The sequence below is a fragment of the Lepidochelys kempii genome, chromosome 6 (assembly GCF_965140285.1).
Source record: "Lepidochelys kempii isolate rLepKem1 chromosome 6, rLepKem1.hap1, whole genome shotgun sequence".
Classification (NCBI taxonomy): Eukaryota; Metazoa; Chordata; order Testudines; family Cheloniidae; genus Lepidochelys; species Lepidochelys kempii.
The window spans coordinates 80462-97460 of NC_136385.1; the positions used below are offsets into that span (position 1 = coordinate 80462).

At 58.0% G+C, this 16999-nt stretch overlaps 1 protein-coding gene across 1 annotated transcript in view; it reads right to left on the reverse strand.

Annotated features, from left to right (window-relative positions):
- The window catches only part of ATP2A1 (ATPase sarcoplasmic/endoplasmic reticulum Ca2+ transporting 1), a 39172-nt gene extending 23548 nt beyond the window's left edge, over positions 1 to 15624 (reverse strand). Inside the window, exons 1-7 of the mRNA XM_078853046.1 lie at positions 15326 to 15624; positions 13392 to 13409; positions 12789 to 12871; positions 4863 to 4967; positions 4358 to 4496; positions 3028 to 3108; positions 2403 to 2488 (exon numbers count right to left, since the gene is read on the reverse strand). Of these exons, the coding sequence (XP_078709172.1) occupies positions 2403 to 2488; positions 3028 to 3108; positions 4358 to 4496; positions 4863 to 4967; positions 12789 to 12871; positions 13392 to 13409; positions 15326 to 15443 (630 nt within the window). The 5' untranslated portion in view covers positions 15444 to 15624. The remainder of the gene's footprint in view (positions 1 to 2402; positions 2489 to 3027; positions 3109 to 4357; positions 4497 to 4862; positions 4968 to 12788; positions 12872 to 13391; positions 13410 to 15325) is intronic.
- Positions 15625 to 16999: the final 1375 nt, after the last annotated feature.

The window sequence follows — 16999 nt, forward strand, 5'->3', positions numbered from 1 at the left end:
TGCGCTCTGCTCCTTAAAGGAGCAGAACATGGCTAGGGAGGGCATTCATTCTTTATATGGCTTTAACAGCACAATGAATATGCTAACAAACTTAAATAAAGGCTTTGTTTAAGTTTGTTAGCATATGTATTGTGCTGTTAAATTGGCCAGGAGACCTCAAGAGGGGAGGAGTGGGAGAGAGGGGAACGGAAGGTGTTTAAACAGTGTTTTTGATTCTGTTTCTCCCCATTGGTCTGAATTATCCGTGACATTCATACTGCATCACATCAAGTCCAAATCATTAGAGGAATGCTTGCACTGACAAAAGGTTTCAGAGTAACAGCCGTGTTAGTCTGTATTCGCAAAAAGAAAAGGAGTACTTGTGGCACCTTAGAGACTAACCAATTTATTTGAGCATAAGCTTTCGTGAGCTACAGCTCACTTCATCAGCTGTAGCTCACGAAAGCTTATGATTATGCTATTTCTATGCCTGTGTATTCATCTTGGTAGCTGAAGTTATGAATATTAGCTCTGTTTACTACATGTTTGCTCCTGTGGTAATGCCCACAAGATATTTAGCCAGCACATGAAGGGACAAGTCAAGCTGAATTGCCCATTAAGGAATACTTAGCTCACACTGGACCGTGGAAAATGCCTGTCTACACTTAATGGACATTTTGTGAATGTTCTAACTAGAATATGGATGGGGGTGATGGACATGTAAGTTGCCCATGTGACTCCAAACACCATCTTTCACAGTGAGAATAGATTTCCCTTTACTTGGCACTTGGCAGAAGCTAAAAGGCCCTGGTCTGGAAACATATCTATTTTGCCTTTCCTGCTCTGTCCTCTTTCCTGCTCCAGCCTCTGGGCTATGAACATATACTAATGGGAGCATTCTAACCAAGGGACTGAGGACTTTAAGGTAATCTGGAGCCTTGATATTCCTTGATCCTTTGCAGATGGACTTATGAGCTGGAAATAGTACAGAGACTGTTCTAACCTCATTGATTGCTGATTTCTCCCTTGCAATGGACAAAGATCAGATGTTTGCTGACTTTCTCACGAGTCAGCAACCTTTGACAGCTGTGGTATAAGCAACCGTAGCCCTTGCTTGAGTGGTTTTGTTCTTTCCTCTCCAAATGTCAAAGCCTGCTCCCATTGAACTCAATAGCAAAACTCCTTTTGATTTCAATGGGAATGGGATTTGGCCCCAGAGATCAGATAATGTAATTTTGATCAATTGCTTATCTGTCCAGAGACAGTTCTTATGAATGTTCTGCCAGGCTGATTTTGATTTCCCCTCCTATATGTCATGCTGAGGAAAATAATAAAACAATTTGGGCTGTAGTCCTATCAAGATGTACATGGCACACACAGTTCTGTGCCTCTTTTCCATCAAACTCAGATGGTGCAGCATCTTTGCTTTCCTAGTGCCTGGCGGAGAGCAATACTTAGATAAAGGCAAGCTGGCAGAAGCTTAATTTGAACATAAGGGAGACACTGATAGCATGTTAAGGGAAAGTGGGGTGATTATCCCTCTTATCCGTCCTTCATTTAAGAATTTTTCAATTTGGGGTGCTGCTGGATCCTCAATGACACCTGGAAGTACAGGTGGCACCAGGGGCCCAAAGCATAAAATTTTAGACATGTAAGGGGGGGTGTCGGAGGAGACGGGCAGAGCATGGGGGCCCTGGGCTGGGGGCAGGGCAGAGAGGAGTCACATGGAGGGTCACCTGGGGAGGTCACATGCCCTCTTTTGTGTCCCTCCCATGAGTGTAGTACGGGCAAGAAATGATTTCTACTTGCACCACTAGTCCCAGGTGATCTGTTTGCCCAGGACCGAACACAAAGGACAAGGAGGGGCCAAGGGGAGAGGTGATATAGGAGGCTCGGCTGGAAGGAGCGGGCTGCTGGACTCGGGGGAGAGAGAACAGCCGGAGCCCACCTGGATGGGGACAGACCCAGCTGGATGGTGCTGAGACTGGCCAGGCCTGAGGGCCCTGAGAACTGCCTGTGCTGGGTTCAGATGCTCAATAAACCTCCTGTGTTACGCTGGCTGAGTCACTGCAGGCTGGAGATCGGGGGGCATTGCTCCCTCTGGGGGTGGAGGCCCCGGGGGGCCAGAGCGAGAGGACTCCCTGAGGGGGCCCACGGCAGAGACGGGCATGCTGAAGGCTCAGAGAGGTGCAGTTCCAGGAGGCACCGGAGCCCAGGGCTTAACCCCCGAGAGAGAGTGGACCCCCGAGAAGGGCTGTCACATTGAAGGGGGTTCCTCCCAGGGGCCGTACGGAGCTGAGAGAGAGCACAGGGCCTGGGAGTCCATGACGGGGGTGACCTGGGGGACAGCTCTCTGGCTGGGGGGAAGAGGGGCAGCCCTCAGCATGGGGGAAGCGATATTCAAGCCCTCATGCAACACTCACTGAGAAGAGCATGTTCTTCTTGTCCTGGTTGACAGCACGAGGGTCTGGGACAGGTTCCGTGTGCTTGATTACCGAGACAGACTCACCTGGCAGGAGGAGCAGAGAGGGCTGAGCACACGGGATGAGGGCACCAGGAGTCCTGCCAGACAGACACCCGACATCCCCACTACATGGACAGATAGGCACCCACAGATGCAAACAGGCCCAGACACACACACACACAGGGAGCGGAACAGGAGCTTAGAGACGCCCTCCTCCACCCCAGCGAGACCCACTCACCCACCGACAGACACATGGACAGTCAGAGAGGCAAAATCACCCAGAGAGACACCCCCCCACACACACAGTGACACCCACACAAACACCTCCCAGACACCCCCCCAACGTACACCCTCCCCAGACACTCACAGACCTGCTGCACTGGCTACTGTTATCCCCCAGGGCTACAGACTCACAATCACAAGCTTGAATTTCTCATGCCTGCCCCACAGTTCTGTCCCCCCCAGACCAGATTTGCTGTCCTTAGGCCCCCAACCCAGTCCTTCCCCACCAGCCCAGCCCCCACCCCAGTTCTTTTCCCCGCAGCCCAGCTCCCAGGCTGGTTTGCCCCCCACCAGACCCTAACCTGTCAGGATGGACTGGTCCACACGCAGGGTGGTGGATTTGATGGAGATGATCCGGATGTCAGCTGGCACCTTGTCACCCACTGCAGGGAGAGGCACAAGACACGCTGTGATGGATGGACACGGGGGAAGGAGTGTCCCCACTACCAGAGTCTGGAGGGCAGACCCTGCACCCCACCCCCTCTCAGCAGGGCTGCAGGGGACGCTCAGGGCAAAAGGGTGAGGGGGCTGTGTGACTTTGGACCAGCTCATCCCTGGGGTACAAGGCACTGAATTCCCCAGGGCCGGGGTTGAGAGTGTTGGAGCAGCAGCTGGGGGTACACGGCCCCTGGGTGTCAGCAACACACAACACCAGGAGACCACACCGAGGGAGGGAGCCAGACAGCCAGGGGTGTGGAAGAGGTTATACAGGGAGAGGAAATGCTGGATCTTTTCTCCCTGTCCACCCCTAGCCGGGACACCAGCCCCGCTATTCCAGCCGGGGATCAGGCCCCCCAGCAGTGTAACCCTAGCTGCCCCTCTCCGCTGGGACCCTTCCTGTAAGCTCAGTAAGTGTCTCCCTCCTCCCCCTCCTTAGTGCCCTCTATGTCCTGCTGGCCATGTCCTCGTAACCCTGGCTCATCACATTCCTGCTGCCCCGGCCGCTTGGCACTGCCCATAGAAGGAGCGCCCAGCGCCTCAGCCCCCCCTCTTTGCCCAGGGGGCTCTCAAGGAGATGGCGAGGTCAGGGCTCCCGGCTGGCTGGCTGGCACGGCTGGGGGGCACTGGGAAGGGGGATATAAGGCCACCCCCCAGCCTGCAGGGAGGGATGGAGACGGGGCCAGGGCAGGGGACACAGGGTCTCTCCCCCCAGGCGGGCGGGGGGGGGGCAGGGGGCGGGGGCAGTTGGCTGAAGCCCAGGCCCGGGAACACCTGTCACTGAACAAGTGCAGCGCAAAGGGGATTCCACGGAGCTCCGCTTTCAGACGGGGCCAGGGACTGTCTGTTCCCAAACACCCGCCTCTCAGCCCGGGGAGAATGAGGCTGCGTCTGCCCCACAAGCCAGGGTCAGGGCAGGCTGGGGCCAGGCAGTAAACAAGGCCGAGAGAGGCTGGGAGGCCCTGCTCAGCCAGCCCCCACAGCCCCGACACCCTCGCAGAGGGGACGGGTGAGGAGCATTGGCAACTCTTCAAGGGCATTGTGGGTAATCATGGCAACAGCATGGTTGGGACGTCATCCCAACCCTTCAACCCTCAGTACACAGGGTGTGTTTAACCATTGCCCGGGGATGCCCCGTGCCATTTGCTCCATGGTGCCTTCAGCACCTTGATGTGCTCACTGCCACACACTCACCAGCCACCTCGGTGATGTCACCGGGGACCATGTCCCGGGCCTTGATTCTCTGCACAGACTTCCTGTCTGCGCGGTACACCTTGCCCATCTCGGGTTCATACTCCTTCAGGGCCTCAATGGCGTTTTCAGCGTTCCTCTCCTGCCAGGGCAGCACAAAAAGTCACACCCACCTGCCCACAGCCCCCCGGGGGCTGGGTGAACTGGGTGACCCCCCTCAACCGGCAATGAGATGTGGGTTGGGTTGCTGTTGGCTGTTTACACAGCAATCCGTCACTTGGTGTTGAGGTGCGGCCACCTCTGGGGTGGTGCACGTGGCTGTTTACACAGGGGCCCATTGCCCGGTGCCAAGATGGAACCCCATTCTGGGATGAGACATTGATGTCAGTGACCACTTCTAAGTCTCCTGCGCTATCTCCCGGGTCACTTCAGCAGTCTCCCATCCAGATACTGATCTGGCCTGACCCTGCTTAGCACATAGAGGGGGTGGTCGCTGGCCCCTGGTTACCTGCCAGACTCCTACGATGGCATTGGCGATGAGGATCAGGAGAATGACAAATGGCTCCACGAATGCAGTGATTGTCTCCTCACCTTCCTCAAACCAGGCCAGCACCTATGAGGGGCAGAGCCACAACCAGGTCACGTCTGTGTGACCTACAGAGCTCCCCAAGCACAGCACAAGTCACCCTTCCCATCCCATGGCTGGAGAGCTACAGCCCTCCCTTCCCCTCCTCCACAGAGCTACACAAATCCAGAGTGCTACACCCTTCCCACCCATATGGCCAGGGAGTTACAGCTCTCTGTTCCCCTCCTTCACACAGCTACACCCTCCCACACACACCCATGCACCCTTAAATACTACACCCCTTCCCCCACAGCCATAGCCCCAGACCTTCACCATGACCCTCCCCACACAGAGTTCTACGCCCCTCCCACCCACATGACCAGAGAGCTACACTCTTTACTCCCCCTCCACCTCCACAGAGCTGCACCCTTCTCACCCACATGGCCAGAGAGATACAACCCCCTCCCCACTATACTCTCCCACACGCACACACAGAACTACACACTTACACAGTGCTGCACCTCTCCCCTCTCCTCCACAGAGCTACACCCTCCCCCCATAGAGGGCTACACCCACTTAGACGCACAGCCAGAGCACTACACCCTTCACGCCACATAGCAAAAGTGCTACACCTCTCCACAACTCTACATCCTCCCCCGGACACACATACAGTTCTACACCCTCACTCTCTCTCCCTCACACACACACACATAGTGCTACACCTCTCTCCTTCCCCCACCTAGCTACACACTTGCACACCTCCCATAGATGCCCAGAGCACTTCAGCTTCTTAAACACACAGCCAGAGCACTACACCCCACTCCATACCCCCAGAACTACATGTGTGTCTCTCTCACATACATCCCACACAGGCCTCTGCAAATATTACACCCCAGCCCATCACTCGGAGCATTACAGTCCTTCCCATTCGCACACACAGCGCACAACACCCTACCTCACACTCCCGCAGGTAGCTACCTAGCTCCCGACACTCATTACTCTCTTGGCTATTTCTATCACAATGGAGTCTTGTCCCAGGTGCTGCACAGACCTCAACTGAGATCAGGAGTCCCCGTAAGCCAAGTGCTGCACAGACCCTGCCCAGGATCCAGGGGTGTATGGGGATGTATGGGGATGTATGGGTAGATAGATAGATAGATAGATAGATAGATAGCAGTAGGGAGATACTACTGACCACCTGACCTGGATGGTGATAGTGACTGTGAAATGCTCAGGGAGGTTAGAGAGGCTATAAAAATAAAAAACTCAATAATAATGGGGGATTTCAACTACCCCCATATTGACTGGGTACATATCACCTCAGGAAGGGATGTAGAGATAAATCTTCTTGACACCTTAAATGACTGATTCTTAGAGCAGCTAGTCCTGGAACTCACAAGAGGAGAGGCAATTCTTGATTTAGTCCTAAATTGAGCACAGGATCTGGTCCAAGAGGTGAATAGAGCTGGTAATAATGACCATAATATAATGAAATTTAACATCCCTGTGGCAGGGAAAACACCACAGCAGTCCAACACTGTAGCATTTAATTTCAGAAAGGAGGACAACACAAAAATGAGGAAGTTAGTTAAACAGAAATTAAAAGGTACAGCGCAAAAAGTGAAACCCCTGCAAGCTTCATGGAAACTTTTTAAAGACACCATAATAGACGCTCAACTTAAATGTATACCCCAAATTAAAAAACATAGTAAGAGAACCAAAAAAGAGCCACCGTGGCTAAACAACAAAGTAAAAGAAGCAGTGAGAGGTAAAAAGGCATCCTTTAAAAAGTGGAAGTTAAATCCTAGTGAGGAAAATAGAAAGGAGCATGAACTCTGGCAAATGAAGTGTAAAAATACAAGTAGGAAGGCCAAAAAAGAATTTGAAGAACAGCTGGCCAAAGACTCAAAAAGTAATAGCAAAAATGTTTTTAAGTACATCAGAAGCAGGAAGCCTGCTAAACAACCAGTGGGGTCACTGGACGATCGAGATGCTAAAGGAGCATTCAAGGACGATAAGGCCATTGCAGAGAAACTAAATGAATTCTTTGCATCAGTCTTCACTGTTGAGGTTGTGAGGGAGATTCCCAAACTGAGCCATTCTTTTTGGGTGACAGATCTGAGGAAATGTCCAAGATTGCAGTGTCTTTAGAGGAGGTTTTGGAACAAATTGATAAACTAAACAGTAATAAGTCTCCAGGACCTGATGCTATTCACCCAAGAGTTGTGAAGGAACTCAAATGTGAAATTGCAGAACTACTAACTGTGGTTTGTAACCTATGATTTAAATCAGCTTCTGTAACAAATGACTGGAGCATAGCTAATGTGATGCCAATTTTTTAAAAGGGCTCCAGAGGAGACTCCGGCAATCACAGGCCAGTATGTCTGACTTCAGTAGTGGGCAAACTGGTTGAAACTATAGTAAAGAACAAAATTGTCAGACACATAGATGAACATATGTTGGGGAAGAGTCAACACGGTTTTTGTTAAGAGAAATCATGCCTCACCAATCTACTAGAATTCTTTGAGGAGGTCAACAAGCATGTGGACAAGAGGGATCCAGTGGATAAAATGAATTTAGATTTTCAGAAAGCCTTTGACAAGGTCCCTCACCAGAGGCTCTTAAGCAAAGTAAACTGTCGTGGGATAAGAAGGAAGGTCCTCTCATGTATCTGTAACTGGTTAAAAGAGAGGAAACAAAGGGTAGGAATAAATGGTCAGTTTTCAGAATGGAGAGAGGTAAATAGTGGTGTCCCCCAGGGGTCTGTACTGGGCCCAGTCCTATTCAACATATTGATAAATGATCTGGAAAAGGGGGTAAACAATGAGGTGGAAAAAATTGCAGATGATACAAAACTACTCAAGATAGTTAAATCCCAGGCAGAATGTGAAGAATTACAAAAAGATCTCACAAAACTGGGTAACTGGGCAACAAAAGGGAGGTGAAATTCAGTGTTGATAAATGCAAAGTAATGCACATTGGAAAACATAAACCCAACTATACATATAAAATGATGGGTCTAAATTAGCTGTCACCACTCAGGAAGGAGATTTTGGAGCCATTGTGGAGAGTTCTCTGAAAACATCCCCTCAATGCGCAGCAGCCATCACAAAAGCGAACAGAATGTTTGGAATCATTAAGAAAGGGAGAGATAATAAGACAGAAAATATCATGTTGCCTGTATATAAATCCATGGTACGCCCACTTCTTGAATACTGCCTGCAGATGTGGTCACCCCATCTCAAAAAAGATAAGGATCACTTGATGATTACCTGTTCAGTGAAAACAGCATGGGAGAGGTTTGCTGCTTGTCATCAGTAAGGCATTGTGAGAGACAATCCAGCTTACTGAGTTAAGAGGACACAGCGGTCCCACAGTGCCATGTTGCACCCCAGGGATCTCGTCATATACCCCATCTATCTATCTATCTATCTATCTATCTATCTATCTATCTATCCCCATCCACCCAATCTAATCTAATCTAATCTATCTCCATACACGCTCATCAATCTATTTTATCGCAAAATAGCTTCCATTTCTGGCCCATCCCCTCTACCTGGTCACAATCAGCTTGGTTAGCTGCAGGTTTACTGCCCCAGGGCTCCTGAGGGTGTCCCCTCCGGCTGCTCTGACTCAGGGAATAACTGGATTTCACACACCCCCCCTGCACAGACACACCCCACCCCTACCAAGCGAAGCACTGCTGCACAGACACACCCCCAGGCATGCACACGTGCAGCACAATACACACCTCCTCAGACACAGGGGCCAGCTCTCTAACGCCCACTGCAGCAATACAGCCACACGTGTATGCACACACTCACACAGACCCCCCCCAAGTGTCTGCCACTTTCGCACAGACATCAGCCCCCTCTCCCCCCCCACCTGCCAAACACACACAGTTACACACAGGGATGGGGCAGCCTTGCCCAGGCTGGACCCAACTGTGCCCACTCAGGTTTCATCCAAGGCCCAGTGAGATTGAGATCAGTTTACAGGCCTCTTGCACTCACGCAAGCGGACGGGGGGCCCAGCTGTCGCCACCCTCCCCCCCCCAGTACATATCAAGATCAAGGGGACATGGGGGGAGAATCACTTGGGGGAGGGGCTCCTCCCCCCACCACTGCCTATCCAGGCAGGGTCTCCCATTCTTTAACACCTGCCAGACGAAGCCCTGGGCCTCCCTCCTTCCACTCCTGAGCCCTGGCTCCCTCTTTCCACTCGCAGCCCTGGCCCAGCTGCTGACACTTGAGATGCTGCCTCTCCGGAGCCGACACTGAAACCTTCAAGACTGAATTCCGGGCGGGCCTGGGCCAGGCCTCCGCACAGAAAGGTCATGGTGAAGGACAATGCAAGATGACTCCCAAAGCCTGCTCCCCTCCTGGCCTGAGGAGCCCCGGGCCCCCAGCACCTCTGCCACAGAGACACAGCATGGGGCCTGGATGGAGTGGGGTGGGACCGTACCCCTGGCCCTTCCCCAGGGACACCTGTCCCCCAGCATCTCCCAGTAGTTTGCACACAGGAGTGATCCAGACTTCACCCTGCCCTGCTCAAAAGGGGGAAACTGAGGCACAGAGAGCCTGTGGCAGGGTCAGGAATAGAATCCAGAAATCCTGACTCCCAGTCCCCCCTGCTCTAACCACTAGACCCCGCTCCCATCCCAGAGCCAGGGATAGAACCTAGGAGTCCTGACTTCCAGTCTCTTCCCCAATGGGTGTCCCAGGACATACCAGCCTCTCACACTAAAATTTACTCCTCAGTTCCCATGTTATACATAGAGAGCTCCCTTCCCACCATAGCTTCTTCCCCAGCCCTCTGGGACCCCCCCAGCCAATCATGGAGCTGCAGGACTCTGGGACCCCCCAGGCCCCATCACTCACGAAGGAGATGCAGCCCCTCCCACACCCTGGGACCCCAGCCCCCCGTCACTCACGAAGGAGATGCAGGCCCTCCCGCACCCTGGGACCCCAGCCCCCCGTCACTCACGAAGGAGATGCAGCCCCTCCCGCACCCCGGGACCCCAGCCCCCCGTCACTCACGAAGGAGATGCAGCCCCTCCCGCACCCCGGGACCCCAGCCCCCCGTCACTCACGAAGGAGATGCAGCCCCTCCCGCACCCCGGGACCCCAGCCCCCCGTCACTCACGAAGGAGATGCAGGCCCTCCCGCACCCCGGGACCCCAGCCCCCCGTCACTCACGAAGGAGATGCAGCCCCTCCCGCACCCCGGGACCCCAGCCCCCCGTCACTCACGAAGGAGATGCAGGCCCTCCCGCACCCCGGGACCCCAGCCCCCCGTCACTCACGAAGGAGATGCAGCCCCTCCCGCACCCCGGGACCCCAGGCCCCCCGTCACTCACGAAGGAGATGCAGCCCCTCCCGCACCCCGGGACCCCAGGCCCCCCGTCACTCACGAAGGAGATGCAGCCCCTCCCGCACCCTGGGACCCCAGGCCCCCCGTCACTCACGAAGGAGATGCAGCCCCTCCCGCACCCTGGGACCCCAGGCCCCCCGTCACTCACGAAGGAGATGCAGCCCCTCCCGCACCCTGGGACCCCAGGCCCCCCGTCACTCACGAAGGAGATGCAGCCCCTCCCGCACCCTGGGACCCCAGGCCCCCCGTCACTCACGAAGGAGATGCAGCCCCTCCCGCACCCTGGGACCCCAGGCCCCCCGTCACTCACGAAGGAGATGCAGCCCCTCCCGCACCCTGGGACCCCAGGCCCCCCGTCACTCACGAAGGAGATGCAGCCCCTCCCGCACCCTGGGACCCCAGGCCCCCCGTCACTCACGAAGGAGATGCAGCCCCTCCCGCACCCTGGGACCCCAGGCCCCCCGTCACTCACGAAGGAGATGCAGCCCCTCCCGCACCCTGGGACCCCAGGCCCCCCGTCACTCACGAAGGAGATGCAGCCCCTCCCGCACCCTGGGACCCCAGGCCCCCCGTCACTCACGAAGGAGATGCAGCCCCTCCCGCACCCTGGGACCCCAGGCCCCCCGTCACTCACGAAGGAGATGCAGCCCCTCCCGCACCCTGGGACCCCAGGCCCCCCGTCACTCACGAAGGAGATGCAGCCCCTCCCGCACCCTGGGACCCCAGGCCCCCCGTCACTCACGAAGGAGATGCAGCCCCTCCCGCACCCTGGGACCCCAGGCCCCCCGTCACTCACGAAGGAGATGCAGCCCCTCCCGCACCCTGGGACCCCAGGCCCCCCGTCACTCACGAAGGAGATGCAGCCCCTCCCGCACCCTGGGACCCCAGGCCCCCCGTCACTCACGAAGGAGATGCAGCCCCTCCCGCACCCTGGGACCCCAGGCCCCCCGTCACTCACGAAGGAGATGCAGCCCCTCCCGCACCCTGGGACCCCAGGCCCCCCGTCACTCACGAAGGAGATGCAGCCCCTCCCGCACCCTGGGACCCCAGCCCCCCGTCACTCACGAAGGAGATGCAGGCCCTCCCGCACCCTGGGACCCCAGCCCCCCGTCACTCACGAAGGAGATGCAGGCCCTCCCGCACCCTGGGACCCCAGCCCCCCGTCACTCACGAAGGAGATGCAGGCCCTCCCGCACCCTGGGACCCCAGCCCCCCGTCACTCACGAAGGAGATGCAGCCCCTCCCGCACCCTGGGACCCCAGCCCCCCGTCACTCACGAAGGAGATGCAGCCCCTCCCGCACCCTGGGACCCCAGCCCCCCGTCACTCACGAAGGAGATGCAGCCCCTCCCGCACCCTGGGACCCCAGCCCCCCGTCACTCACGAAGGAGATGCAGCCCCTCCCGCACCCTGGGACCCCAGCCCCCCGTCACTCACGAAGGAGATGCAGCCCCTCCCGCACCCTGGGACCCCAGCCCCCCGTCACTCACGAAGGAGATGCAGCCCCTCCCGCACCCTGGGACCCCAGCCCCCCGTCACTCACGAAGGAGATGCAGGCCCTCCCGCACCCTGGGACCCCAGCCCCCCGTCACTCACGAAGGAGATGCAGGCCCTCCCGCACCCTGGGACCCCAGCCCCCCGTCACTCACGAAGGAGATGCAGGCCCTCCCGCACCCTGGGACCCCAGCCCCCCGTCACTCACGAAGGAGATGCAGCCCCTCCCGCACCCTGGGACCCCAGCCCCCCGTCACTCACGAAGGAGATGCAGGCCCTCCCGCACCCTGGGACCCCAGCCCCCCGTCACTCACGAAGGAGATGCAGCCCCTCCCGCACCCTGGGACCCCAGCCCCCCGTCACTCACGAAGGAGATGCAGCCCCTCCCGCACCCTGGGACCCCAGCCCCCCGTCACTCACGAAGGAGATGCAGCCCCTCCCGCACCCTGGGACCCCAGCCCCCCGTCACTCACGAAGGAGATGCAGCCCCTCCCGCACCCTGGGACCCCAGCCCCCCCTCACTCACGAAGGAGATGCAGGCCCTCCCGCACCCTGGGACCCCAGCCCCCCGTCACTCACGAAGGAGATGCAGCCCCTCCCGCACCCTGGGACCCCAGCCCCCCGTCACTCACGAAGGAGATGCAGCCCCTCCCGCACCCTGGGACCCCAGCCCCCCGTCACTCACGAAGGAGATGCAGCCCCTCCCGCACCCTGGGACCCCAGCCCCCCGTCACTCACGAAGGAGATGCAGCCCCTCCCGCACCCTGGGACCCCAGCCCCCCGTCACTCACGAAGGAGATGCAGCCCCTCCCGCACCCTGGGACCCCAGCCCCCCGTCACTCACGAAGGAGATGCAGCCCCTCCCGCACCCTGGGACCCCAGGCCCCCCGTCACTCACGAAGGAGATGCAGCCCCTCCCGCACCCTGGGACCCCAGCCCCCCGTCACTCACGAAGGAGATGCAGGCCCTCCCGCACCCTGGGACCCCAGCCCCCCGTCACTCACGAAGGAGATGCAGGCCGCCAGCAGCAGGATTCGCACCAGCAGGTCCTCAAACTGCTCCACCACGAGCTCCCAGATGGACTTGCCTGGGGAGTGGGGCAGGGTCAGGGAGCAGCAGGGACCCCCCCAGCCCCCGGCAGGGATCCCCCCCTATTTTCCTTGGGTGTGGGGACACAGCGGGTCACAGGCAGGGACACCAAGTCACTAGGGTGCCAGACCTCCAGGACTGCCCTGGAGTCACCAGGAATTAAAGATTGTGTCAGGTGATGAAAGCTCCAGGAATCCATGCAACCAAAACGGGCAGCCCTGCAAGTCCCAGGGGCTGCAGCCAGAATGGGGATCAGAGCTGGGGAGTCAGGTTGTGGGGCAGGGGAGGGCCTTGGGGGCACTGGGGTGAGGGTGCTGCCCACAGGGGTAAAGTTATAGGGCAATGGAGGGCACTGGGCTATTGGAGGGGGCCGTGGGCCCTGGTGGCCCTGAGTTAATGGGGGGGACCCAGGGTTTCCGTTAGAGAGAGGCTGGGGCTGGCTTGAGGATGTGGCCGGCAGTGGCTGCCATGGGCTCTGGCACTTTGTGGTTTTGGGGCCACCAGTGGCTGGGACTCACCTTCCTCTGCTGGGAGCTCTGCCCAAGGAGACACCGCCGCAGGAGCGAAGGAAGAGAGGAGAAGAGGCTGGTTAGCACCGTGAGCGGGGAACCCCCGGGGCAGAGTACATGCTGCAAGCTGGGGAGATAGGAACGAGCCCCAGATGAGGGGACATGCCACACAAACAGGGGCCGATGGGTTCATTGGCCTGGGGCACAACAACCCAGCCCAGCGTTGCACAGGGCATGGGGCCTCGAACCCTGGCGCCTTTGCCAGGCTAAGGGGAGAGAGTGTGTGTGTGCATGACCCACTGAGACACACACAGGGCTGACAGGAAGAGGAAAGGGGGGGCAGGACCCCCAAAAATTAATGGGGTGAAATGGGAGAGGGGTGGGCCCAGCTGAAATGAGGTACCGGGGCCCTACATTTCCCTAGCTGGGGCTGCACAGACACGCAGAGAATGGGGTGCGCACATCCCCACTGGTGTAAACACATCCTCAGACATGTAAACATGCCCTCACACACGTGAACACACCTGCACATACATGTAACACACACCCACACACTTGTGAACACGCCTTCACACATACAGAAACACGCCCGTACACACCTAGATGCAGCCAAACATATTCGTTCACACACAAGTACTCACTCACACGCCCTCCTGCGGTGACCCGAGCTGGGCTGAGATTTTCCGAGCTCGCTGGCCTGCTGCTCTGGGACCTGCACCAAGCCCAGTGGGGCTCGGGGGTGGCAGGAAGCTGGAGGGGCACCGTGGTGCGGTTGGGATCATGCCCATCCCCAATTGCAGTCTGAGCCACCCATCAATTCCACACATGCTGGCCCAGCACAGGACTTTCCTGCCCCGCGGGCATTAGGGGCTCCCCTTAACCCTGTCCCAGGACAGGAAGCGTAGCGTGAAGGATGCCCTCCACCCCATGCAGCATCTCTGGTGTCCGATCCATTCCAGAGGGAATTACAGGCGGGTTATTCTTAGCCAAGGAGCAGCTGCCTTGTCCCCAGGACGGCTGGGCCTTGCCTGTGTCTGCATCTTTGGCTTCTCTGTGATAGTCTCCGACCCTGACTCCGATATGTGGCTCCCCGGGCTCCGATACGCGGCTCCCCAGGGCTCCGATACGCAGCTCCCGGGGCTCTGATACGTGGCTCCCCGGGCTCTGATACACGGCTCCGACCCTGACTCCGATACGCGGCTCCCCAGGCTCCGATACGCGGCTCCTGGGGCTCCAATACCTGGCTCCCCAGGCTCCGATACACAGCTCCGACCCTGACTCCGATACGCGGCTCCCCAGGCTCTGATACGCGGCTCCCCTGGCTCCGATACACAGCTCCCTGGGCTCCGATACACAGCTCCCTGGGCTCCGATACACAGCTCCCTGGGCTCCAATAAGTGGCTCCCTGGGCTCTGATACACGGCTCCCGGGGCTCCGATACACGGCTCCCCTGGCTCCGACACGCGGCTCCCTGGGCTCTGATACGCGACTCCTGGGGCTCTGATATGCGGCTCTCCTGGCTCCGATACACGGCTCCCGGGGCTCTGATACACAGCTCCGGGAGCCCTGCTGATTCTTGCCCTGACACCTGGCTCCCCTCACGCTGCTACGCCCCTCCCAGGGCCCAGTGGCTGATGCCAGCCTCACTCAGTGTCTCTTGCTCCAACCCTGCCTCTCTGTGTCCAGCCAACCCCATGCATCCTTAGCCACCTGTTCCATTCTCTCCATCTCTGTCTGCCTGCTTCTTTCTCGCTCCCCAGCCCCAGACATTTCTCTCTCCCCCCCACCCCATACACAAGCAAACTCTCTGTTCCTCATTCTCCATCCTTCTTCCTTTCTCAGTCTCTTTCTCGCTCCGCCTCTCTCCTCTTCTTCTCTCTCCCCATCCCGGTGGCCGGTCCAGCCGGGTGTGTGAGGATGCGGGGCGAGCTGTCAGCACTTACCGTTGGGACCATATTTGTCCAGGTTCTTCTTCACCTGTTCAGGTGTCAGGCCAGAGTTCTCACTCACACCAAAGTAGGCCAGACACTCCTCCACAGTCTTTGCGTGGGAGTTCTCCATGGCTGCCCCACCAGCGCTGTAAGCCCCGTCCCCCCCGGGCTTGGCCTGTCTCTGCCCCTCACAAGCCCCGGCCGATCAGTTGGTCTCCGAGTGTCTCCCACCTCGCGTCCCTTGCCGCTCAGCAGACCATGGCCCTCCTCGGCGCCCAGTATCCGACAGGGGAGCCCACCCAACCTGTCCCGGTATAGACACCCTCAGTGGGGACTGGGGCTGTCCCTGGTCCTTATGAGGGAGCCCACGGGGCAGACTCCCGGGCCCCGTCCCTGGGCTCCCATTGGGCAGCTGCCCTGACATCACAGCCGGCACCAGCACACATATGGCATTCTGCGCAGGGAGGTATTTTTGCTGACTTGAGGCAGCGGGAGGGAGGCCGAGAGGTGACTTAGGAGAGTGGCTGAGGCGGCCGCACACCGAGATGTCACTCAACGTCTGCCAGCTCCTTGGAAGAAACCTCCCCCGCCAATCCTGCTCCTTGGCTCCTTGCGGGTTATTTCTGTCCCTTGGCCATAATGGACACATGCGGCTCAGGGCTTGTCTCACTCACGTTTCCTCGTCCTCACCCCCTTCCCTCTGTCCATGCCTCTGTTCCTCTGCTTACCCCCCAGCCAGCTGAGCTCTCGCGCGGCCGTCCACAGCTGCACCCGCTGGCCAGATCCTATGTGCCCCCCTCCAGTTACCCAGCCAGCTGTGCCACGAACACTCGTCAGCAACCCATCTAGATCGACCCACCCGCTGTCTGCCTAGATCCCCGCAGGCCGCTCCAGCTACCCAGCCAGCTGTGCCGTGAACTCTAACCAGCAACCCATCTAGGTCGACCCACCCGAAGGAGGGCCGGCAGCCCCAGAGCTGGGCAGGGGTGGAGGGCTGTGAGCTGGTGGGATCCCCTCCGTGGGGGAAGGGCTGGCAGCCCCAGGGCTGGGGGATGGGGCTGTTAGTCGGGGGGGATCCCCTCTATGGAGGAAGGGCCAGCACCCCAGGCCTGCAGGGGAGCTGTGAGCCAGGGGGATGCCCTCTGTGGGGGAAGGGCCAGCAGCCAGCTCCAAATTGAAACTCAGAGAAAACATTAAGAACATTACCACTTCATCATATCTCTCCCCACTTCGAGACTGACTGAGCAGGGTCACTTTAGCCAGTGACCTGGGGAAGTTCGAACCCACCAACGTACCCATGGATGCCCCAGCATCTCTCCCATTCCTTGGTGGGAGTTACACCAGGCCCTTCCAGTTTTACGCCCTCCCTTAGGTCAGGTGTGCTCGATGGCACTCACAGGCTGCATTTGGGAAGGTTTATGCGGCCTGTGTCCTTTTGCCACCCCAAAACCCCCAGGGGTCAAACTGGGATCAGGTCTTCTCCCAGTGCTCCAGTCTGGAGGGCTGTGATTCGGGCTCTCTTGGTTAAGAGCCCCCATCTTGACCTTGGCCACCCTCTGACCAGGTGTCTCTGTCACCTGCTGCTTGGCATCAGCCCCTTTCATTGGATGCAGCCAGGGGGAGAGGGGTCAGGATACACAGCAAAGCGCCGCCCAATAGATAGGGCTGCAGCTTTTTAAGGGCCTG